Source organism: Coturnix japonica, chromosome 4, assembly GCF_054131305.1.
Source record: "Coturnix japonica strain WE chromosome 4, WE-NBRP24, whole genome shotgun sequence".
Taxonomy (NCBI): domain Eukaryota; kingdom Metazoa; phylum Chordata; class Aves; order Galliformes; family Phasianidae; genus Coturnix; species Coturnix japonica.
The window spans coordinates 17,503,950-17,529,285 of NC_140666.1; the positions used below are offsets into that span (position 1 = coordinate 17,503,950).

At 46.9% G+C, this 25,336-nt stretch overlaps 2 protein-coding genes and 1 long non-coding RNA gene across 13 annotated transcripts in view; 2 read left to right on the plus strand and 1 right to left on the minus strand.

The window, feature by feature from the left end:
- Positions 1 to 8,106: 8,106 nt before the first annotated feature.
- LOC146760960 (uncharacterized) lies at positions 8,107 to 12,025 on the plus strand. Its single transcript, XR_014945179.1, has 2 exons — positions 8,107 to 8,281; positions 11,720 to 12,025. It is a non-coding gene; the product is annotated as an uncharacterized LOC146760960 (long non-coding RNA).
- Positions 9,091 to 19,139, minus strand: LOC107312796 (uncharacterized). Of its 3 annotated transcripts, none has more exons than XM_085544645.1 (4): positions 14,301 to 19,139; positions 13,576 to 13,604; positions 11,858 to 11,976; positions 9,091 to 10,528 (listed from the first exon to the last, which is right to left on the minus strand). In XM_085544645.1, the coding sequence occupies exons 1-3, from the start codon at positions 14,802 to 14,804 to the stop codon at positions 11,964 to 11,966; spliced, it is 546 nt and encodes a 181-aa protein (XP_085400771.1). In that variant the 5' UTR covers positions 14,805 to 19,139; the 3' UTR covers positions 9,091 to 10,528; positions 11,858 to 11,963. The 3 variants fall into 3 exon arrangements, 2 of the variants coding, with proteins under 2 accessions (XP_085400771.1, XP_085400772.1); XM_085544646.1 differs by having other exon boundaries at positions 9,091 to 10,547; XR_014945178.1 differs by lacking the exons at positions 9,091 to 10,528; positions 14,301 to 19,139 and adding an exon at positions 13,771 to 13,923 and having other exon boundaries at positions 11,669 to 11,976.
- Positions 12,978 to 25,336, plus strand: part of BRWD3 (bromodomain and WD repeat domain containing 3) — a 50,852-nt gene continuing 38,493 nt past the window's right edge. For 5 of the 9 annotated variants that reach the window (XR_014945177.1, XM_085544638.1, XM_085544639.1 and 2 more), the window contains exons 1-5: positions 13,220 to 13,472; positions 13,565 to 13,830; positions 14,005 to 14,064; positions 21,834 to 21,984; positions 24,228 to 24,326. Coding sequence is in view for 8 of the 9 variants with exons in the window: in XM_085544638.1 (XP_085400764.1) it covers positions 13,436 to 13,472; positions 13,565 to 13,830; positions 14,005 to 14,064; positions 21,834 to 21,984; positions 24,228 to 24,326 (613 nt within the window). In the remaining variant the exon portion in view is untranslated. Of the gene's footprint in view, positions 13,473 to 13,564; positions 13,831 to 14,004; positions 14,065 to 21,833; positions 21,985 to 24,227; positions 24,327 to 25,336 lie in introns of all 9 variants that reach the window. The other 4 variants (XM_015860503.3, XM_085544644.1, XM_085544642.1 and 1 more) reach the window with 2 other exon arrangements.

Genomic DNA, 25,336 nt, shown 5'->3' on the forward strand with positions numbered 1-25,336 from the left:
GCTTGGAAAAAAAGAACAACAACACAGGAGGTGGGAGTAAAAGCTTGTGTTTGAAATGAGGGTGTGGGGGAATAACAACTTTTGTAGATACATCCTATGTCCATCTTCGCACCTTTCAGTGAAGTAACTGCATGCAAAAGCCAGAAAATCCGATGTGTCTGATTTTCAGATCAAGAGCAACTCCCTGGTAGTTAATGGAGTTACACTGGTGTTAATCTGATGAAGCAGAAAGAAAATTGGATCCCCTGAATAGAAACGGATGGCTCTTCTTTCCAATTGTCCCAATGGTGATGTTCCTCCTCCATGCAGCTGGCGCAGGAGCCCCGCTCTGAAACCTGATCCTGATGGATGGGTTCCAGCCAGCCAAGAACACCCCTCGGGCTGCGTCCGCGGCTTTCGAGGAGCCTCTCTCCTTCTGAGAGAACAATGTCAGCGTGGCCGCTGGCCAGAGAGCATCACAGAGCCCAGAGGGGGGAGGAGGTCAGCAGAGAGCGTGGAGGTGGGGGACAGAAATCACTGCTGCCCATGGAAATGGCAGAGGGTCCTGGGGAAGCAAAATGCTGCCTGGCTTGGGAGGGAGCTGCTCGCAACGTGCTGCAAGGGAACACTCACATGTTGGAGTGAGCCCAGGATTGTCAGCAAGAGGTGACACCTGGAAGAAGTGAAATGAAGTAGGTGCTTATGTGATATGAAATGAACAAAAAGGCAAATCGGAAAGCGATGTCTCCAAAAGAGCGGAAATCAGATTGACACCGTAAAGCTCTCAAAGGCATTTTAATACAGTTGGACACATCTTAAACATTTCCAGACGTTCCTTTAAAAAAAAGCAACAAAAAAAAGGGGGGGTATGGGGAGGGGGGGGGAACCAATGCAGACAAAAATGCGGCATTGAAACCTAAAAATACAATGGCAGGGCCAGATTTAAACCAGGTTCATCTTGCTGGACTGAAGGACTGTGCTGCTCCAGAGATGGCTGCTGGCTGAGGACTCAGAGCTGTGGGGAGCAGCGTTGTGCCCTGCACGCCGCCAGGCACTGCCCACCCCGCAGCCCTGGGTTGCTGCTCGTCCTGTGGTGCTGGAGCCATGGAGCTCTGCCATTTGGCATGTCTCCCTCCCTGCCAAGAGGGATGCATTGCTTTCCTTAGGGATGGAGGTGAGAGCGATCCTGGAATTCGCAGCGAAAGCTGCTTGTAAGCTGTCCAAGATCTGAAATCCAGAAAAATCACCGGGGTTTTGTTTGTTTAACATTAACAATTCAAGGAGGGGGTGGGAGTGCGTTTCTTGGAGCTAAAACCAGATGTGAGACTTCGTCGCCACAAAGCTTTCTGGTTCCCCTCTGTTTGCTTTTCCCTTGGGAAGATGAAAGCAGCAGCAGGGAGGGAAGGCTCTGATGGCAGCAGCTCTCTGCCTTCACCCTCGCTGCGGGGATCCCGCTGGATGCTTCTCCGCAACCATGAGGGAGCTGCTTGGATCCGCGTGCTGCCGCGGTGGAGGTGGGCGCGCTCCAGCTGGGACGCAGCCACAGCTTCCACCCGGGGTTGCTGTGTGCTGGAGCTGGTCTGCTTGTCCTTTGCAGGTCAGAACCCTGCTCTGTTTTGCACCAGGAGCACCGAGGAGGGCTGGGCTCACAGTCTGAGGGAAGCCCTGTGAGAGCTGCCTTCCCCTCAGGCCTCCTCCTATAAATCTTTCCACGCTGCAAACAGGAATTTGCAAATCTAGGCCAAGCATTCCCTGCTCCCATTTCACCACCCATGTTGTCGGAGGGCGGTTGTGCTGCGCTATAGAGACACAGCACCTCGGGATAAACCCAGACCACTCTGCTCTGTGCTCATGCAGCCCAGTGGGGTGCTCTACTATACCTGGACCATTACCCTGGGACTAATTAAAATAATTAACAAGTGTAATTAACTGTTGAGAGTTCTAGCACATTATATCAGCAACAATTAAATAAATTGCCCTTTTTGTCTTGCAAAGAATTGACAGAGAGGGGAACAAGGAGGAGGGAGGTGGAGAGACTGATGCGGTGGCACGGGGAAGTGAATAGGGGTCGGTGGCTCTTGTGTTGGAAGACAAAGCAGACAAAGCGGTGCCCCATGGAATTACCCAGTGGCAGATGCAGATCGGCCATGTTTCCCGCAGCGTGTAATTAAGCTGAGGAGCTCATTGCCCAAATGGATCCCCAAATCCAGGGGGCACAGAGTGCTGGGGACCCTGAGTTGTTCCCACATCCCTGTTGCCTGGTCCTGCCGTGCATTCGGTTCCATGACACGGCGGTGGCTGCCCTGCAGAGTTAGGGGACTCGTCCCAGCCATGTTCCAGCACTGCTCAGCCTGGCTCCAGCCTCCAGAACGGAGCCTTAGGGCTCTCCTCTTCTCACCATCAGTGACTCCGGGCTGCATTTTGGGCAGCACAGGTGCCAAGCGGGATGGAGCAGAACCCACATGCAGGTTCCCTCTGCCCAAGGGACAGGGACTGTGGCAGTGCCAATCCTGCAGTGAGGGAGCAAGTAGGTGCCCTGCTTGTTGTTGTTCTTGCTGAAATGCTTTGAGCCCAAAGGGAAAGAAACAGCAGAAATCCAAGCAAATATGGAAGGTGAGGCTCATGGCAGTCAGTGGTGTTCTCTCTGCAGGCTGAACATGGGGAGGGCTCCATCCCCATCTATTTCTACTTCGAGCGTGCCAGCACGACTCAGCTGCCTTTCCTGATTGAAATCTAACACCTTTTACATGGCTCACTTCTCATAACTCGAGGGCTGGTTATTTTTAAGAAAAATGAATTCCTTGGACTTTGGCAGCAGCGGGCAGCAGTCGGGGCACAAGCTGCACTCCTGCCCTGCAGAGCCATGTCACCCCCACCCCAACATCTCCCGTCAGCATCTTCCTTCAGCCCATTTATGTTAAGGGAACACAAAAGCTTTCTGCCCATTTCCCCCCATGCTGCCCGGTGCCCACCGCCCTCCCGCTGCCATCTGCATGACAAAACCCACTGCTCTGGCCTTTTGGGGATTGCCCGCACCACAAACCTTATGGGCTTCATCAAAAGCTCGGATGATTTTAGGGTCTAGGTTTTTATTCATTACAGCATTGGCTGACAAAGCCCATTACATCATCTGTTTGGAAGAGAATTTCTCTGCAGCTGCTTGTGTGGCACAGGGGGGTTTGCTGGAAAAAAATAAGACAGATTTTTTTGTTGTTGTCGTTTCATTCTTTCAGGGCAATTTTCCTTCAAATTGCTGGAAAACTGCATGTTCAAAAGGGCTTCCAAAGTGGAAAGGAAAAGGGCGGCGCGCAGCAGCTTCAACCATGCTTTTTTTCCTTGTTTTTCATTCTCCTTCCAAAAAGCCCGAGGGGGAGGCAGCCCCCACTCAGGGCCCTGTTTGGGGTTGGGATGTGGGGCAGCGGGGTGCCCCATCCTGCCCCATTGCTGCTGGGAACTCATCCTGACTCAGCACCGGTGCGAGCAGAGGAATCCCAACAGCGCTCAAGAGAAGAGGCTGAAGTTGCAGCTTGGGTTGTCTGTTGGAACAGCTGCTAGGTTGGAAAGAAAGATGTATAATTCATTGGGTAACACGCAAACACAATGGAAAATATCTCAGTCCTTCACTCACTGCAATTAAGAGTGAGAAAAACCCATAACTACAGATAAAAATCCATTATTATAGATGAGTGTTTCCCTATCAGGTGAGCAGCATGGATGGGCTCAGTGGAGGACTCAGCAATGGGGAGAAGGTGTGGGGGATGTGGGGTGATCCAGGCGGGAGTTTCTTTTAGCAGCAGAGGTTGGGTCACGTTCAGTTTACGTTTTATCTCGGGTAGAAATGGAATTTAATAGGTCAAGAGTTCAGGAAAGCTTAAAAAAATAAATAAATAAACCAGGATCTGTCTTTCTCTGCTCTCTGAATACATAGGGCTGCTTTCCAGCACACATTTCATTTTCAGGTGAGTTCCTTTGTTGCCATAGCAATATTAGTCGTGTTTGGAAAGCCGCAGCTTTGGTTTTCTCCCAGGCCATGCTGTCACACGCAGGCAGCACCCCGAGCACAGCACTGAGCGGCACTGAGGCAGAGGGGAGGGACGTGGGGGAGCACAGGGTTCCCACCCAAAGATGCTTCTCTCATCTCGTTCTTCCATCGACACCTCAGAGCGCTGTGAGGTCAAAGGAAACCCGGTGGCTTTACTAATTAGCACTTATTAACGATGCTTCCCTGGCTGTGCCCGCAGCTCTCCCTCCAGGCACTGGTGCACGTGCAGCAACAAAACCCGTGTGCGCCCCAGAGAGCTCAGAATCCTGTAAATCCCATTTGCTGCCACACAGGTGTCTCATTTCCTTGCTCTGCAGATCCCAGGCACAACGAGTTTATTTTATTACTCTGCTAAAGTAAAGGCTTTAAATACTGTGGGACATGCAGTGCAGGGGTCTGTAATAGCAATAAGAAAGGCAGGAGGAAAAGGGGTTCCCTGGTAAGGGAATGGTTTTGTGCTCATTTGGGTAATAAGTATTCTGTACATGTAGTAGGAATTAAGCTTTGATTGTAAGTATTTATATATTAAATATCTAATCTAGTCATACCTAATCATTTGATCTGGATAGGTGGGACCACTGGGCAACATGGTGAGCTTCAACACGCCCAAGGGCCGAGTCCCATTCACCATAGGAGTGGTGAGGCACTGGGAAGGGCTGCCCAAGGGTGGGATGGACTCAGCAGCCCTGGAGGTGCTCAAGAACCACTCAGATGTTGTACTGAGGGACATGGTTCAGTGGGGAAATACCAGTGGTAGGTGGACAGTTGGACTATTTCCTCCTGAAGTTCTTTTCCAGCCTTGGTGATTCTATGATTCATACCATGAAGTTATTAAAATATTTAATGTTAAATTCATTATTTTTTTCTGAACTCCTTTTAATTAAAGCAGGCACAGAGGGTTGCACATTAACCTAAAACCCACTCCATGATGCCACAGCATCAGCTGTGGCTGCGTGCTGGGCACTGTTCTGCTGCACCACCATAAGCTGTTCACGTAGATCACGTTTAAAGGCTGTTTTTTGCTCGCTTTGTTTGTTTGTTTGCTTTCGTTTTTTAATTCCCAATAAGCCCCGTTCGGATTAACAACCAGAGGCTGCGTGCACGCAGCAGACCCATGGGTGCTGCAAGCCTTGCTGTGATGCAGGCAGCAGATGACAGCTGCAGGGCTGTGCGGCTGCAGGGACACCACAGTCAGAGCAGCAGGCAGCAGTGCTGGGGGCACGCAGCCCTGTGACGTTCCCTTTCTGTAAGGGAATGCCACCGGCGCAGCCATTCCGGCAGCGTTATGGCTGTGGTGGCTCCCAGGATTACCCAGGCACAGCCTTCCCATCCCCGGCAGAATCGCTGTGCCCAAACACAATAGGAGCCTGGAAGAAAGCAACGGCCTCCACAATGAGTTTCTCTGCTTTTATAGGTTTTAGTGGAGCCCATTGTGCCGTTTTAACACCCTTTTTTGTATTTCGATTCCTAATATCTTTGACTGGGGGAAGGGTGGAGAGGGCACCGATTTAATTCGATAATCCCCCTAAGCCTTGCTTAATGCACTCACTCTATTTTGTGCCTGTGAATTTTATAGTGGTATTTTGGGTGGTTGCAGCACTGCACTGGAACACGTCCCACCATTTATTTTGCAGCCATTGGAGGGAAATGGCTGGCAGTGCTGAGCAGCCTATTCACTGTGCTCACATTGTCCAACCCAACAAACCCTCAGCCCAGATGTGGTCGGATCCCGTGGCTGCAGCAGGGATGTGGGGAAGGGAGTTCAGAGACTGCCTGTTAATTGCACAAATGAATACCTAACCATGAGCAGAAGACTTCCTCCCCCTGCCAAAATTCTGAGCTGGATTTGGGCTGCAGGGACAGCCCATGGCTCCTTCTGAAGGGTAACAAGTGAGACAAGTCTTTGGGCTGCCAGAACTTCATGGATGTGGCAGGAATTTGTTCCTAGCAGGAACTGGGTGAAGCTGTTGAGAGATGAGGTGGTGCTGAGCCATCCTGGGAGCATCTCAGAAGGTTACAGCAGAGACAGAAAATGCCAGTGTAAGGGTTGGAGTGTCTGGGGCAGCTGGCACACAGCAGCAACAAAGCTAAGATGAGAAGAAGAGCTTTGGAAAAGTTGAGGATCAGAACGATGGCATCGGTAGGGAACCAGGTCATCCAAAGAGGAGAAAAAAACAAAGGAAGTAAAAATATTAAGGGGTTGAGATCTACCACAGGGAAGACAGAAGGGTGTCCACAGATATCTCAGAGAGAGGAGACCTCAGCAGGAACATGGCAGGGCGCCTGTAGTTTAGCAAACTGCCCAAGAATGTGCAGGATAAAGAGATGCTTTTATTTTTTTCACCCATAACCTGCACAATTGCCTTCCTCACTTCTTACAGCCCAGCAGTAAGGATGTAGTGCCTCATGACAATAAATATGGATGACTGGAATTCTGTCTGTAAAGCTCCCATTTGCCTTTCACAGCCTCACCCCACATCCTCCGGCCTTCCATGCTACTTCTCATCCAACACCAGGACAGCACTCAGCCACACAGAGCTCATGGACCTCATAACTCTACAGAAAAGCTTTCCTTATTGGCATAAAAGACACAGGGATAAGTATTTGGAGGTGTTGAAAAGCACTTCACCAGACATTATATTACTTATTCTATCAAGAAAAGCTTTAAGGAACATCCCAAAAATGTGAGCCATGTTTAAATGGAGATAAGAAAGAAAACACACATAGTGGCGAGATGTTTCTAAAGCTCTGATCAGTTGAGGCAAAAAAGAAAATAGAAGCTGATGATGGGAGATTCTGAAAATTGAACTTCTGACGATATTAAAAAATAAAAATAAGAGTATTTCCAAAGATAAGAAGCTGGAAGGCTATAAAAGAATGTATCCATCCACTACATGCTGCGAGTTCAAGAGCTGAATGAAACATCTGCCAGGGGAGGTGGTGTTGTCAGCATCCCCGGAGGTGTTGTAGAACTGCAGAGATGTGGCACTGAGGGACGTGGTTATGGGCATGGTGGGGCTGGGATGGGGTTGGATTTGGTGATCTTAGCAGTCCTTTCCAACCTTAGTGGGTCTATGATTCGATGGTTCTATGTGGGTCACTGTTTCCTACAGAGGAACTGATGGAGGTTTCCAAATCAAAACCCTTCATTAAGAGGGATGAGATTGAGAAATTTTCTCACAATGAAGATCAGCAGAAGGCTTTAAGCTGAACAAATAAAATGAATGGCTGCCAAACTCCAGTATGGGATGGCATTGACCAGAAGTCCTAGATGAGGGCTCAGACATGAATTACCTGACTAGTTCGAAGCTCATCGGCCAGAGCCAGGCCTGACACTGAAGGAATGGAACAAAAAATGAAACTAAACAAGGATAATGCAAAATAATGGTAATGGAAGCTACAGATAAGTAGAAATGGGCTCTGAGCTACGACGATTTAATGAGGAGATGCTGGCTTCATTGCGCTGGCTGTTCTGCAGTGCCATACGTGGCTTTGCAGACCTATCAGGAATTCTTTCTACCGTGGGCAAACTTATTCAAGGCAGTTTTCTAATTTATCACCTTGTGTGCTAATTTATATTTAATTTCTATTTTTATAAGACTGTACCAAAAGGGTATTAATGAACTTACTAACAGTGTTTACATGTTGTGGATATTGAGGAATATATTTAGAAAATCAATGTGCATTATTAATGAAATAAAACCAGCGCCTCTTAGTAACTTGGTGGGGTCCTTCACAAAAATACCCATCACTTTTGTAAAACCAAATTAAAAGGCAAAAAATTCTGACAGTGTAGAAGAGAAAGGATAGAGGGGTCTAAGCAACACGCTTGGTGGATGGAGTGACAGCAGCATTTGCATTCCCAGCTCTGCGGGGACAGACATGCTGAATTCTGAGCCATGCTGACTGACTGCAAAGCTATGGGCACCCCAGCACGAAAAGCTGAAGATGCAGGATCAGGCCCTGCAAATTAACAAACAAACAACAACAAAAAACCCCCAACAGTCTCTAAAAGGATTCATCAAGATGTGAAGTTGTTGGATTAGCTCAGCCGGGAAATGTCAGGTAGCAATTCTGAGGAGAGCCCTTTGTGCACATCGTCCCCGGAGAGAGCAGAGAGGAGCCATTTGCTTGAGCACTGAGCTCAGCAGCTGCACGATGCCGGGCACAGAGGCAGGACCCGATCCGGAGCTACAGACATGGGCACTGCCACTGCAACACCACCACTGAGGAGAGCTGCCTCGACACTTGCAGCTATAGGTAATTTCCCTGCTTAGAGAGCTTGATGAGTTATAGGCACCTTCAGGGGTAGTGCTGAGATTCGGTGATGCTGTGGCAGACTTTGCAGCGTGCTGGCATTATTCACCCGGTTCTTCTGTTTACAGAGCTATCGGCACATCGGCACGCAGGCTGCTGTTGCCTGTTTTTGTATGCATGCCATCCATATTTGAAATTTTGCATTTATTTGTGTGTAAAACAGAGACACGAATGTTTACATAATGTTCAGAGGGAATTAATTTGTGTTGAAAACGAAGCAAGTAAAAGTTAGACAGTGGCAGGGGTGATATACGTACCTCCAAGCAGAGCAGCAGCTCACTGCAGTTAATGGCTGCCATAAGAAATATGAGATATGGATCGGCCGGCAGAATAACAGCTGATCCTGCTCCAGGCAGGTGGCATCTTGTGTGCCAGCAAATGGATCTGCAGCTTCACCAGAGGAAGAGGCGCCACATTTACATCACACAGAACAAATCTCTGAACTTAGACCAACTATTTTAAGGCGGAATTTAGAAACAAAGGACAGCGTTGCCCTGTTTCCCAACAGCCTTTCCTGTGGGATAGTGCTACCCGGAACTCTTGGTTATGGAGCACCACCCAGAGGGCAGAGAGGAGGGATGCAGAAGCAAATAAAATAGCATAGATCCTCCAGCAGATGTTACATAACCACCGGCAGGTACCGGGTTGTTATTTAACACATGTCGTCAAGAGAAAAAGAAACGTAGAAAGAAGATTTCTTTGTCAAGAGTGGATGTCTATGGGCACACAGGACCTCAGCACGCCAGCAAATGTTAATTATAATCGTTATTATTTATTCACTTGAACAAACTACAATGCCAGAATTACATTTTGAGGTTACTGCATTTTGATACCATTTTAAAGTAAGTCTTGACTATTCAATGCCTGTATTTGGTTTCAGCTGTAAAGCACAAAGCACCAGTTCTGAAACTGCTTCTAAACAGCACTTGTTTTTGTAGCAGTTACAGAAAAAACTTGGATTTCATTACAGGAACAGTGAGTATCCTTGTGTCTCACCTGGTTGCATAAGGAAAGGCCCAAGGTTAGCAGAATGCATATTAAAAAATGGATGATAAAGTCTAAATCCAAAGGGATTCTGATACATACATTCCCATATACATTCCCATATACATTCACTGGAAAGGTACAGTCCAGGTACAACCCAGCACACCTGCATGGTTCTAACCTCCACCTTCTGATCTGCAGCTGTGCTGTATTTCTGTCTGGTTGTGGAAAAACTCACCAGGCATGTCCTGACACTAGAAAACAGCAATAGAGTGAGAGGTGGCAGACACAAGCTGGAACATGGGAAGCACCGATAAGGAAACGATTCTGGCCTACAAGGATGGTCAGACTGGAAGGGGTTGGGTTGCCCGGAGAGGTTGGGCAATCTTCCTTCCTTGGAAGTGTTCAGACTTGCCTGGTCAAACGTGATATTTCAGGCCTGCTCTGTGCAGGATGGGGACTGTGTGACCTCTGGAGGTTTCTTCCAAGAAAAGCAAAATAGGGCTTTTCTGAGAGGTTTTTGCAACATGAAATGGGCAGAAGCAATGGGCGTTCTGAACACTTTGTGATATCTGCACTCTGTCTGGGAAGGGCACATAAGGGAGAGGGAGGCGACCCTGCAACATCTGACAAGTTTGGCCATAGCAGAATGAGATTGATTTTATTCTGTGGGTGTAGATTGAAGTTTTAGATTGAAGTTTTAGATAAAGGTTTCCACTCAAAAGGCTTCAAAGGCATTCCTTTATTATTATTACTACTATTACTATTATTTAAAAAGAGCAAGCATGGAAAGAAACTCACAGTATAGCTTCTTCCTCAAAGTATCTCTGCTTTTGAGTACATCTGTTGTTCACCAGCAAAGACTGTTGCATCACTATGTTTCTCTCCAGCACTAAGTGCCACTGCTGCAGTTGGCATTTATATAACAGCGTTCTGCTTTGGAGAAACACAAATAAGCACCAGCATTGAATCTGGCTTTCACTAGGAGATTTACTATTGCTGTCCAGCACGATGCTTCTTGGATGCAGAGGATCCAGAAAGAGATGAGTCATGGAGCTGCAGATCTGTGTGCGGCTGCAGTGCGCTGTGCCACGGGGCTCCCACGGAATGAAAGGTGCACCTGAAGATGGGCATTACTCACCAGGAAGACGAGTCCTTAAGGGGAGAGCTCAGAAGAAGCAGGAAGAGCTATTGATCACAGCAGCCCTAGGGGATCATAAAGCAACTGGGAGAATGTTAATGATATGAAGCTGTGGAGCCACAGGAACAGCAACACAGGAAGAAGGCTGGGGGGTCACTGAGGAGATGGAAATCCCAGCCCTAATTGCTCTGAAGGAGCCTGGCCAAGGGAAGCCATCCAATGGCTGCTCCAGGCATGACTAATGAGCTGTTTGTGTTCGCCTGAATGCAGGCCGTGGTCTGTACACCCATACTCTGCAACACATAGCTAACAAATAGCTGCACAGTTACTAATGTGCTCCTTTCTTGTTGATGCATGAATCAGCCTAGGCTTCAACAAGGGCACAGCCTTTGCATTAAGGAGCACCTCTGAGTTTCGAGCTGGGAGAACCTGTATGTATAAACACCTAGGCATGCAGCAAGGCTTCCAGTGCTAATGGTGCGGAGAGGACACACACAAGGGATAGATGAGCTTCATTTGGCAACATTTTCTAACTTGGCTTTCAATTTGAGAGCCCATTTCAGTTCCTGTAGGAATTCCCACTGGCTCTATACAGGCCCTAAAAGAATCATCCTGCCTCTTTGTGGTGGTGCAGCTTATATGCTACTGCCTCCGAGCTCACATAAAAGCAAATTGTGAGGAGAAAGGTTCAGCAAGACATCAGCCAAGGGGGGGCAAAGAGACACGCCATATCCATCAAGAATATATTAGGTATTACTAGAAGACAGGAGGACCTGGTGCTACACAATGTTTATGGTGCTGTGTTTTCTCCTGACAATTAAATTTAGCTCAGAAAGATTGATGTGCACTTTCAAAACATATTACGATACACTATCTACGTTCTTCCTTTGCATTCCTAGCATACAAAATAAGACGAGCTTGCAATTATCAGATCTTTAGACAGGAAAGAGAAATATTACTCCTAAAGATATAGAATATCAGAAGGTTCTTTTCCTAGGAGGTAATTTGTTTCCAGAACTGTTTTACACCCAAACTCCCATAGGACTAACAGGACTAACTTCAAAGGCTCCAGTGTCACACTGCAAGAGTTATTACTAATGGAAAGCCCCTAGAGCCGAGGTAACAGCTTAGGAAGGTGGCTCCCCACATCTCTTTAAGTGATAACCAAGAATCTGCCTTATAAAAAAATCCTAGAGCTACGATGGTTAAGCGGGGATGCTTCATTTATTTATTGTGGCTATTTAAATTCTCATTAGCAGCTTGAGAGCTTTGGAGGACGAAGAAGAAAATGGAGTTTATGCGTCAGCCAGGTAACCCAAGCGCCTGCCACAAACAACTTCCACACCTGCATTAAGGTGTAGACGAGTCATGCGGAGCAGCTGGATGTCACACACCTGACTGGTATCCTGAAGCATCATGAGAGCAGGTTGCCAGCAGGACGGGCTGCATCCTTGTGGTAACAGCAGGAAGAACTCTGAAATAGCACTCCACAGCGTCTAGTCATGCAGATACACTATAAATACATGTGAAAATGAATTTATTCTTAATGTTTCAACTGCATCAATTTACTATGATTCAGCTCTTGGTATTCAAAGCATGAAGATGAGTTGTCTTATTCCTTTGTTTTTCAGTTATGACAGTGATTGTTACCTTGCCAAGGCTCACGAAATTCTAACACCAAACATCAGGTATTTATGGCAGTAAAACACAATTGTATATTAAGGAATGCTGTCAATTCACCTAATATTTTAGCAAGTTATTGCTGAAGTGAAATACATTTGTGAAGCTTGGACAGGATACTCCTGGAAAAATCACTTGTTTCCCTCAAGAATGTCTATAGAGATTGATATTGCACAGTGTTTGCTTTGAAGAGAACAGATGTGGCATCATCCATGTCTTTATTTCCTGGACACTGGGAGGAAACGATTGTGATTCAGCTCCTGAAGCACTGACTGTAAGATGAGCTCAGGAGCTGGGCTCAGTGATCCTCACAGATCCCCTCCAACTCAGGCTCTTCTATGATGACAAGAAGCACCTCATCTAGCAAAGCCACTGCAGCCCAATTTCTTATCTACCACATTGCCTTGCCTCTGGTATTCTGGGGACCATGACAACAGCCCCTCTGAAATACTGAGGCACTCAAAATGACAGGTATCACATATTGATGGCTGTAAGTTCCCATCTATGTTAACAGAGTATGAGGGCTCTCCCTAGGCATCAGAAATTGAATGTTGTCTCAAGGACCTTCATGTTTAAGGTTGAATTCTCACTAATGCCATCACAAGGGTACCAACCCAGCAGAACCCCTTTGTGTTTGTGGCAGTCAGTGTGAGGTGAGCAAGGCCACTTCTGGCTGTCCCAAATCCGGCATTTTGCCTGTCTTTTCCGTGGATTAAACAGATCCTTCGGAAGAAACAACTCCACGAGCACAACTGAAGTTTATTTCCCGCACCTTCACCACGTTACACGCTGATAAAATCGCCTAAAAGGCCTTTTTTTCTTCCAGCCATGCCCTCCAGCAGAGCAGCCCGCACACCCGCGGCCCTGCCCCTTCCCACACAGCACAACGCCGCTCGGTTTCTCGCTGTTTTCTCGCTGTTTCCACACACACACTCAGTGTTCTCCCTCCCGGGGCCCACAGGCCTCATGGCGCCCTCCCCGCTCCCCGTCCCTCCGCCTCGCGTCACCGCCCGGCCCTTCCGCCCCGCCGCTTCCCCGCTGCCCGCAGCCGCTCCGCACCGCCCTCGCGCGGCCGGCGGCGCTTCCTGCACCCAGCTTCGGCGGTTGCCTTCTCCGGGCCGGGCTATCTATGGGGCGAACGGCGATGCCATGAAGCCGGCGGAGAACGGCAGCGGGGCGAACGCCGCTCACGGCCAGCGGGGTTCCTCCATGGGAGCTCGGCCGCTGTAGGAGCGCCGAGTCCTCGGGGCGAGATCCGCCACCTCCCCTCCCCCTCGGGCCTCCTGAGGAGGATGGCGACAGCGGCCGCCCCGACCCAGCTGGAAGCCGGTGGGTAGCGCTGGCCGCGGAGGCTCCGTCGCCGTCCGCCTGCTTTGTAACCGTGTCCCCTTCTCCCGTTCCCCCTCCCTGTCCCGACGCAGAGCTCTATTACCTGATCGCCAGGTTCCTGCAGTCCGGACCCTGCAAGAAATCCGCCCAGGTGAGCGGGGCTGCCGGCCGAGCCGGGCCGGGCGGGAGGGGATGGGACGGGGAGAGGAGCCGGGAAGGGAAGCAGAAGGGAACGGGGCAGGACGGCGGGCGGGCGGGCGGGGGTTGGGGGGGCACGGCGCTGCGGGCTCGGACTCACGTCCTTTGTGTGCGTGCTGTGTGTCCCCAGGTGCTGGTGGAGGAGCTGGAGGAGCACCAGGTAAGGGACGGCGCTGCCCGGCCCCTCCCGGCACTGCGGGGCCGTGCTGCGGCCGGGGCTGGGGGCGCCGAGCGGGGCCGGCTGCCCTCGGCCGCCCGGGGAGGGGTCTGACCGGCGGCTCCGTCCCTCCTCCCGCTCTCTCTCTCTCTCTCTCTCCCCGTCTCCCTCCCGCAGCTGATACCCCGGCGCCTGGACTGGCAGGGCAAGGAGCACCGCCGCAGCTTCGAGGACCTGGTGAGCCCCCAAGCGCCGCCGGCTTCCCCGCGTCCCCGCACCGCCACGCTCCGCGCTCCCCCCGCCCAGCCCGACGGCTTCAACCCGCCGACCCGAAGCCGCCCCTGGGCTGGGGCAATGGGGGCACGGCGGGGCCGGGCCGGGCCGGGTGAGGGGGGGTTTAACGGGACGGGGTTGGTGGGGGCGGCCGAGACGCGCTATTGTGGGGCCGGGGCGGGTTATCTGAGGGCACGTACCGGGGCCCGGCCTGGCGAATGGCGCCGCGCCTTACAAGCCGGAGCAACGGGGACGGCGGTGTAAGGAGGCGGCTGATTGGTTCCGGAGCCGCAGAGGAACTGGTGGGGCGGCGGGGGGTGCGGGGCCGGGAGCTGCGGGTCTCGGCCGGGCTGCGGGGCCGCATCGTGGGGTTGGGGCTGAGGGAGCGGCCTGCTTGGTTTGAAAGCACAAAAAGTCCATGAGGTATCAGTGGGGAGGCTGGAAGGGGTGCTCAGAGTGGGTGCCCATCGCTGCCTTACGCTGGGGGCCGGAGATAAAAGCGGCCTTGTCACTGCCCACGGCTCCAGGTGACAGCACTGACATTGCAGCTGTAGTTGCACTCCAGGTGCAACACAGACACACTGTGAGCATCCTGCTCTGCACCACAAGGAGCTTTGTGTCCCACCCCACAGAGCACCGTGGCGATGTGGGCTTTGAGCACAAGTGTTGCCCTGTAGTTTGCTCTGCGGTTGGTTTTTTTCCATTGTAGCGCTACTTTAGATGTTCAGGTACAGGTGGGAGAGCTCCTGGCATTGAGGTACCTGCTGGCTTTTCCTATCTGAAACATACTGAGGTTTTAAGGTGATTGTGCTTTGTCATTCCTCTGGTGGATAATTCTGGAGCTGTTTATTGAGTGAGCAGAAATGGAGTAAGTGCTGCATTCAATAAACCTCAGTACTGTGTGCGATCTTCTTAGAGGATCTGAAATCTTAACATCAGGCCAGTTCAGGTTCAGCTTGTGCCTGCTCACAGCGAGGGGTGCTAGCAGCAATGTAAAGTCTGATTACAGACTGTTTTGCTTCATGAGTTGCACCTTTTTCCACTTCATTCAGTGAGGTGTGGCTAGGAAAGTGTTAAAGCCTTTTCTTCTGTGTTAGGTGCTGCTGCTGGAGTCATAGAGTTTTAAGATTTTCAGAAGCAGGAAGCAAATTGGAGTAAAGCAAGGCTTGGAATTAATGCTTCTTGGTGCATAGAATTATCAAAGCCAAGTATAAGATCTTTTTCTTCTATTTTAAGCTAATCAACAATTATCCTTTTTTAATAATCTCTTTTCTAGTTTTGTTTAGCAGGTTAATGTGGTAAACCAGTAAGGAACAGGAAAATGAGCTAATCATAGCAAGACAGGTTGATGCTGTATGGGATGAGCTGAACTTCAGTTAATCCTCAGGCTGAAGCTTTTGCTGTCAAGGATGTAGCAGGAAAGCCTTTTTCCCTCTCCACTTAGAGTGTGATGAAGCTGGAATTCGGACCTTTGGATACACGTGATTGTATATTAACCTGAACTGCTTGAGTTCTGTGCTAGCTGGATGTCTGGATGTAATGTTTAGAACAAAGCTAGGGCTGTGGAGAAGAAAAAACTCTGATTTTAGTTATCTCACCTCATGGGAAAATAATAATAATAATAATTACTGACGCTGGCAGTCAGGGATGGGGGGTTTTCTGCCCATTTCTCTTGTTTGACCACTGAGAAGCAGGAAAGCAATCGGTGCCAATCTTTGCCTTGTGTTGCAACTGCACTGGGCAGACAGGCCTGAGGTAATTGAGCAAAATGAGAGATCTGCAAACCCAGAGAAGTTAGGTTGGTTTGTTTGCTTGTTTGCCCAATATTCTGCTCCTTCAAACCTGACAAAGAATTTATTGTTCTGATTGCTGATGTTTTAACTTTGTTTTCCATTCTCAGCCTGACTGTTTAGTCTATAGAGCTGGTATTTTTGCGAGAATATGCTGATGCTCTCATTGTAGAGTATGCTATTGCTCTGAGGGCTTTTGGAAATGATAAAGATGGAACAACCAAATCGCATTTGGCAATCGTTAACATTTACTCCCAGTTTACTCCATTTAACCCCTCAAGCTTTCAGTCAAGATCCAAAATCTCTCTGTTAAAGAGATTTCTTTTTCTTTCTTATTTGAACTCAGTCTTTCACTTTACATGTCAGGCACCCTCAGGCAGGAGAATACTTGAAGATACACTAGTAAGAGCTGTATCTAGTGAGCAAAGCCACACAGAGAACATGAGCATGTTGTGCATTTGTGTTCCCTTTGTGTTTCCTGCTTCTTTCCACTTTGGAGCACTTTTTATGTGCAACATATGGCTGCCTGTCCAGATAATTGCCCAGGTGTGCTCCAAAGGTCTGCGTGCTCCAAGTGCTTTTTACTTTGCTATTGGCTGCTGGTGGTCTTGGGATGTGAAACGTGCTTGTAAAGGGGGAGGGTCCTTACTTTCATTATGAGGGTCTTAGGTATGTTGAACTTGCACGCTATCAGTGCTTCTACTTTAAATTAACCACAGCAGCTTAATGTATAGCCAGCTGCTGAACAGCCAAGTCGAGCTGAGCTGCTTTAGATTATCAGAGCAGTCTCCAGTGTGCAGTTTTTGGAAATTATTTTTGTTTATTCCTGATAAAAATGACTGGTCTGGTTTTCAAGAGCTATCTGAGGGGCGGCCTATTCTGGCAAAGACTGTTTTGTTCTTTGTGCTGAAGTGAAGCTTAATTTTGGGAAAGACAGAACGTCAGCTGTTGGACGGTGTATCTGAGTGGAGAATTTGTATCTGTGGATGGCTGCACTAGCGTGGAACAGCTTATGGGATTTGGCTTTGGGTTTCTGCCTTGTCCATCTGCATTGATTTAAAACTAGCTGTGAATCTGAGGTGCTGTTATTTATAGGTATTGCCAATCCCAGCATTAGCAGCAGAGAGATGGTGCAGTTTTCTCACCTCAGGAAAATGTCATTGCTATATGATAGTTCCAACCTACCCTGCCTGGGGAAATTGAGTGGATAATGGCTTTTGAATTTCTGTGTATATGCACATTGTTGGCATCTTGTGGAAGTCCAGTATCTGAGCTTCCTTTTGCTGAGATTCCATATTTGAGGTCTTGAGCAGTTTCCTGCTTGCTCAGCTGCCTCGGTGCTCCTGGTCTCCTCTGCTGCTTTTTGATAGAGTTGTCAATTGATTCTTAATTGATTGTTGCTTTGGCAAATGAGAGCAGCGTGGTGCGGCTGCCTGGAGGTTAGAAATCTGCTGCTGCCGCACAGCTGCCTGCCTACCCCAGGACCTGGTGGGAAGGGGCCTTGCAAGGCCCACATTGTTCTCCACCTCTGTGCAGCTTTTGCATTAGACAGAGTTAGTGCTTTGAAGCAACGTTTCCCTGGGCTTCCCTGAAGAGGTGTTTCAGAGCCATCCCGTTCCAAACCCTGGGAATACAGACGTCTCGTTATAATTAGTAATCGCAAAGAGTTGTCTTTCTGTTTGTTTCCTGTTTATTGAGCCGTTCTGGGGAGGAAAAACTGTCAGCATTAATTCCAGGGGATTTGTTTGTTTGTTTCAGGGATCAGCGAGCTCCTTGCCTGTGTCGTAGCTGCCCAGTAAGGACTCTTTTCTTAGCAGTCTGAGATTATGTTGTAATACTTCCAACATCAGAAGCATAAACAGGTTTAGGGGGTATGACTTTCTCCGAGCCCTTACGTGACTTCGGTAATAGTTCCTTATTTGCAGCTGCTTATCTCTGTAGCAGCATATTTGCATATTAGTTCAAGCTGTTGTGGTTAAGTTCACCTGCAGCTGTTTACATGGAGGTTTTAGAAGGACATACTGACTTATTCGAGTTTTTAGATCTGTAAGACCAGTAAAGTTGCTTTATTAGAGAGTATTTCCATGGTGCTGTGCCAATCTCATGCTCTGATTATTTAACCTGTATAGGATTGTTGCATCTAAAGGCAACAACCATTTCCATAATCTATCCCAGTATGGCTGTAGAACTGGCTCTCACTTAGCATGCTTTCAGCTCTTCTATTTTAAAACAGCCCTTTAAAAGTTCCTTGTTTAGCATGTTTCTGGCCTGTATTATTAGTTTCTTGCTTTTTTCCCCCTTGTTTTCTATATATTTTTCAAAAATAGCTTTTAATATTCTAAAGCTGTTTTCTAATGGATCTGGGGAGGTGCTAATGTGCTTACTGCTAGTTTAATCTCGCCAAGTGGCAAAAAGGTGCAATGCCAAACGTGGCTGTAGCTGATGTTAAGCTTTGCCTTTTTCTATCCTTCTGCGAATGCAAATCTGATGTGGGAGGCTTCATTTTTCTCTTCCATGTCTTCACAGCTTTATGTTTTGGGATGGTCTTTAAAATCCACGTACAGCTCTCACACACAGAGGTGAGAGGCAGCAGTTTTGTTTCAAGTTCTTTTGGGAACCTGAAAACAAAATAGCTTGTTCTGCTCCAGGCTGCAGTTTAAGCGTTTTAGTTGGAAGTTACTATGGAAAAAAATCTCTAGGAGAATTTACTCCTATTGCCGTCTGCCTGCGTAGCTGTATGGTAATAACAATATTAATATACAGATTAGGGGCCACTTAGGCTGCTGTGGTTTGTAGAAACGTGTAAATGACAGGGGAAGGAGAGCCACGCAGCCTTTCTTCTTTAGTGTGGTATGGTGCTGATTGCAGGTGGCAGAGCTGATGGGCAGGGCGTGTTAATAAAGGGGACGATCACTTTGATAGGCGCCTGGTCTGTGCAATATGCTCCACGTTAAATATTACTGAGGAAAGTTTACAGTCTAATAAAACTGAACGCTGAGATCTATCTGCTTCAGCAGCTCTCTGGTGCTGGTTTAGCTCTGGCTCCATGCTGGGTTTGCCAACTTGCCTGCTCTGGCAGGGAGCAGCCAGATGTCTGTGTCCTGAGCTGCTTAGTGTCTCAGCCACCCAGACAAATCACTGCCAGGCATCTGCAGATAGCTGCCACATGCTCGGGGCTCTGGCGCATCCATCTTTGATCTTTGAGTGCTGGCAGGTCTGCAGATGTGTTGGTGCTCAATCCCTTTGCTGTTCTGTAAAAAGAAAAGGAAAAAAAACCCAACCAACTGCCTTAAAGGTCTTTAAGCAACCGAGTAGCATTCCGTGTCTGAATAGATGGACTGAGTCAGTCAGTTCTCATTGAATAATGTGTGCTTTGTGTAAGCAGAGCCAGGCTCTGTCTCCACAGTAGGATATCTGCTGCCAGGCTTAATCCAACACCTCTCTCCAGAAGTGGAATAGCAGCGAGGCTTCAAACGACACCTTCCTGAGTGAAAAGGGACGTGTTTCGCTGTGTTACGTATAGAGAATGGTTTGGCCTTTCTGTGAGGTTTCCAGAGAGAGGAGGATTTCTACTCCAAAATTGAGATGGAAGTTTTTTCCTATTCTGGATTGGTTGCTGGCTTTCTTTTCATCTTTTGAGCTTGAATAACTGCTAAAATTGATAGCTGCTGACTGAGAAACGTGCTACTCATTATCAGAGATGTAAAAGAGCATTTCGTACTCTGAATTTACAAATTGCATGTTTTCAATTGCCTTTGTTTCTGATCCTTCTCTTACATAGTGAAGGGAGGCTACCGCAACAGCTAGGAATGAAAGATAAATAGAAAAGTTCTGATAATCCTTGTATCTCATTTTGGTTACTGTTACATTGAGTAGTTTACAACTAATGGCGATTTGTAGTTACATCCTGAACTTCACTGGCTGCGCAGTTGGGCAGCTACTGATCTTGTTTTAGAACTGTGTGGCTTTGGAAAAAAAAGTTTGAATGGCTGCAGAAACTGCTCATCGCAGGATGGCATTTGTGATATGAGACGTTCATTCCTCAATGCTCGTAGTATGAAAATTCATGGTGTGGGCCTGCCTTAATGAGGTGATCAAGTTTATATTTCTTGCTGAATTACAAAGCCCAGGGCTTTGGAGGAGCCTGCCTTTCACATGGATTGCTATTGCCTTGCAGATCTTTGGCGTGCAGTGACTGAGAGAGGCTGCATGGTGAATCCTTACTCTTCTGTAAGAGTTTCCATTCAGATGGGGAGTGTTGGAGTGATTTCAATTAAATAATACCTTGTGTGCATCATTAGAAAAGGCTGTGATTCGTTGGGTTAAAATCTTGCTTGTGGATTTGTGGAACGGTGCTGATCCTGCTTGCGCTGCAGTGATGACATTGTACAGCATGACTCACTGCTCTGGGCCCCGTAGCACCACTGCTGCTGCCCAATTGGAACCAACCATTTCCCAATGCCATGTGGTAATAACACCCGTGATGACACAGCTCAACCAGTAGTGTTTTGGCAGCACACATCAATGAAGTGGTTGTCTGTTCCTCTTTCCTGCTGCCTGCCGCTCCCTCTGCTGTTCTGGGGCATTTTCTTGGGGGTGGAGGTGAACAGGGTAGCCAGACCTGTCTGGTGATACTCTACTGTTAAAGGAAGCGGTCTTCTCCTTTTCACCAGCTCTGACACTTGTCTGAATCACAGTCGGCTCTGCAGAATGCCTTTCCCTTCTGTGGGTTGAATGTTCTCTGAATGTGGGGAGTCAAAACAGCTTGCAGTGTGATAGATGAGCACCAGGGCTGATGCCAAGGGAAACTTGATTGAGTAGTCAGGCTGGGCAACAACTTGTCCTGCACTGTGGGGAAGGGCCTGCATTGCTGGTGTGTGCTTAGAGCTCCTCACCAGCATTGGGTGCAACTGGACACAGTTGCAGTGTTTGGGTGGGAGGGGGGTATGTGCATAGGCATGTGCCTGCTGTTGTTTCTTTACCATGAATGCTGTTCTGGCCTTTTCAAGTTGGCTTTAATATAACTTGGCGTTAGTTTCTGACTTGGGAAAACAAAAAAAAACTCTTTTAGTGTCATCTTATTCTTCATTATGTTGCAACATTTATTGCATTTAGTTCTGGTTCAGTGTTTTCTCAGTCTTCAGTCACAGGTACCGAGGACCTGAAGGGTCTGCTGTTGTTGATCTTAGAGAAGAGGTGGTTGTAGCTCTATGTCCAAGGTTGAAGGAACCAAGTGGACTCTGATGTTGCATATTTTTGTTGGCAGCTAGTGGGTGTAGCTGGAGTCAGGCAGGTACAGGGCACTCCAGATAAGGCAGCAAAGCTTATTTGCTGTTTGCACAGACTATTGGGGGAGCTATCGTATCCCCATGGAAAACAGCCTCTGAAGCAGAAAAGGAGGAATGTTTTCTTAGAATAACGAATTAGGAGCTGACAAATGTGGGTCTTAAAGTTACTATTCCTAGCAATTAGAAAATAGGGACTGGGTATGGCTCTAAGCATAATATTTAGGGTTTTCAGGCTTTGTACGTGCGCTTCTTACAGTAATGCAAGGCAAGGGTTTTTCAGCTAAGCAAAACATAGTGCGTGTGAGAAGAATGAACTGAAGGGTAAAACAGGCTGGAGAAGCCCCCAGGCAATACTTCATTTGATTAGACCAATGCACTGAGAATGCTGTGTTTCTGGGATCTTTTGTTATTAAAGAGCGTTCTAAATTACTACTCTGGCTGTTACTACCTTGATTTTCTAGTCTGACTTATTCCACATTCTGTGACGTGTTAGAAGATATCTCGGGTATAATTAATTTTGAGGATGCTTTCATTTTAAAAATGATCAAAGTAACTAATTTTAATATTTGAATAGGAATTTAAAAAAGAAAAGAACAATACTTGCAGAAGCAAAAATAAACCAATTTTCAGACACCTGTGTTTTCTGTATGTTTAGGTGGCTGTCAATGCACACATCCCTCCGGATTATCTTCTTAGGATCTGTGAGAGACTTGGACCGCTTTTAGACAAGGAGATCCCACAGAGTGTCTTAGGTGTGCAGACTTTGCTGGGTGTTGGGCGGCAATCTCTGTTAAGGGCAGCAAAAGGTAAGATTTTCAGTTTGTGTCTGTCTGCATTTTGTTTTGAGGAGTGAAAGCTTTTATTTCAATCCATATTGTGTTATCTGTATTTGTTTGTGTAAACTCCGGTTTATCTTTTCAGCTCCTGCTTACCTAACAGTGTTTTAGCAAGACCATGTTATTGCTGGCCCTGTTACTGTGTCTTTGGTTGGGAATGCTATCTCTGTGTCTGCTATTGCCTGATTTTGTTACTTCTCCAGCTTGTCGGACTGGTATTTGTGTCGACGGTGTGATGAACTGGATTGGAGATCTGATCCATCTGAAAAACAGCCATATATTTTCCAAATACATAAATGTGTGTGTCTGAAATAACCTACCACAGTTAATATTTTGCTGGGCTGTCTTTCTGGTGTGTTCCATTATTTGATTGTCTGTCTGTGCAGACAGGTTGAAGGGTAGGGTGGCATTTGGGGTATCAGTTAGAGGGCTGGAGAGAGTTAGACATCCTTTGGTGATAGTTTCCTGCTTGTCCTTGCTTGAAGTTAATTTGAACAAAATCCCCTGTTCTCTTCTTGAATAGGACACCAGCCTAGTCCTTCTGAAAAACTGCTCTGCTTGAGATAATGTTCCTGAAAGCACGCTTCTGTGTTACAACTAAGTGGATCTGAGAGCCATTTGCTATTGAAAAGAGTGGTTGGTTCCTCCCTTCCCTCCTCCCTGCCACTTCTCCCCTGTAGGAGCCAGAACTTGTCTGATCGTATGATGTGCTGATTCAGAGCTCAACTGTTGCAAAACTTGGTATTGCTACAGTACTGAATTAAATGAGCTGATGGATCAGAGTGCTGGAGGTGACAAAGGCAACAGGAGCATCCTCCTGAGAGAGGAGCAGGGATGGAGAGCTGGACCTTCCTGTTTCAGTGGCAAATGAGCACTAAAATTTCTGCATGTGAAGTCAGACTCAGGTGTGTAACCAGGATGGTGGCTTCTTGCTGATCCATTTGATGTCACCTGATGGATGTGGTGCCTGCAATCACTCATCCAAAGCTTGGGGGATTAATCTATGTTTTGTTAGGATTGGGAACCTCAGGTTTGCAGCAAAACATTTCTTCATTTCACATCACTTTGCATCTTAGAAGAAAACATGGAAATGAATGTATCTATGCTGAGAGCTGGATTCTGAGTAAATTAGGGAACAGAGGTTAGATGAATTGCTGACATATGTAGTGCTGGACCTATGACAGGATTTTTTCCTTCAGGAAGAAAAGATGCTGTGACACTGTGCAAATTGGTGTGCACTCGCTAGTGTGAAACAGTGCACCTCACTATTAGCATTTGCAGTTATTTTGATCAATTTTGGAAAGCTTAAGTTTTGAAGGTGCAACATTGTAATGCTCGGTGGCACAGTTTGGACTGTAATCAGAGTGTGCTCTCAGGAGTCTTTCTGAGTCATGTAACCTTGCACACACCATAGTCAGAGATCTAGGTGCTGATATGCGGATCTACCAATCTGTGGCACTGTCCTTCTGTTTCAGTTCTTATTCACTGTGGCAGCTCATTTCTCCCCTCCAGATGGCCAGAAATGGAAGAAGTCCAGGTCTAATTTCTGAGGCTCTCTGAACAGTCTTAGAAAAATTGCTATTGTTCTGGAGAGAAGGCTCTCTGAGGCCAGTTGGCAGCATAGAGCTGGAGTGCTTTTAAAGAAAGCAGTCTTAGTTTTAAAAGCTGTTTTGGGGGGAGGGGCACAGGGGTGCAGAGGAGTGTCTGAAGATAGGGCACATTGCCACCAATTGCAAGAAAAGAGATTTATTGAAAAAAAATTCTCTTTTCAGGGAGAAAATGTATGTGAGCGTATTCTCAAGTGTACAGTTTGTAAGGAGAGATCCTGTATGAGTTGGGATTCCAAAAAGCCTGAAATCACATCAGAATTTGGTGTTGTATCAGTACAATGTGCACCTACTTTTTTGTTCTCTCTTTCTTACCAGCAGATTAGACACTATTCACCAAAATGAAGCAAAACCAAGCTAAAAACATTTACAGTCGTATTGCTTAGGAAAGAGAAATCAGCTTAACAACTTCTCCCAATTAAATTTATGACAAACTACTTAAAAAGATGAATCTTATTTTTCCACAAGAACAGTTGAGCCTAGAGACTGAGAAATGACTGACAAGAATGCCGGGAGTGCTCCTTGATGCTGTTGCTTCCACAAGGAATAAGTCAGCCTGGCTTGGCTGATGGTTTCTCTAACCCTCTGTTAATATTTCCCATACAGATTTCAGACATACACTATGGAAGGGGTCAGCATTTGCAGCTCTTCACAGAGGCCGACCTCCCGAACTACCTGTGAATTATGGGAAACCACCAAACGTGGGTGAGTTTTGAAACACAGATGAGGTGGTTTTTCCTTCTATGTGTTATTATTAATGTTCCATCTTAAAGTTACTCTTTCTGGCTTAAATGTTAATTTGGGTTTTCCTTAGTGGCTTTTTTTGTGATGTCACCATTAATTAATCTAAAAAACAATCCTCACTGACAGTAGAATAACTGTTTTTGCACTGTTCTGTTTGCAGCCTTCTATAATATATGCACACATGATAAATCATTGTGTTCACGATAAATGGCTTTGCACATCACCTTCCTGTTTAAAAAGAAATAGGCTTTAATCTATTTGTTACGATACAGACAAGTAAAATTGCACATGCCCATATGATTGAATAAGCATGGTCACAGGAGCATGTAGACAAGCTTTCATTCAAGAACTTTAGCTGGAATAAAGTACCTGGTTCTCATATAACTTCTGTGTCTCAAGAATTCGTTTTAGTTCAGCTATGACAGAAAGCAGACAACTTGCAACGTCCTTCTCTATAAAAGGAAATAATCACCAAACTGACACTTGTATTTGCTTTCAGCTGGATAAAAAACTTGTATAGAACTTTAATATTTATATGCATTCAGCTTGTTTACCATCAAAGAGCTGTTTTGCACTTAAACTGAAAGATCTTTTGCTAGTACGGTCCAAATTTTCATTAACCATTTTTACAGCAAACAAGTTTGATTCTTGCAGGCATAAATATAAGTCCTGTCTGTCATGATTTCTTTTCATATTGGGATGTTTTTATCTGATCTGATTATATGATAACCATGTGAGTTTTTGTGCAGCTGTATGGACTTCCCCAGATTTCTTAGGGGGTTCATTCATGTGCATTTCTCTTATCTGTTGAGTGGCAATCTCTAATGGGAAGTCTTTCTTGAACTCCATCCAACTAGCATGATTAATGTAACATAAAAATCAGAATGCTGGGAGTACTTAGGATAGTGTTTCTTTCTGGTTTGTTTGTTTTTTGTTGTGTGTTTTTCCTTCTTTTTCCTTGTCTAATCTCA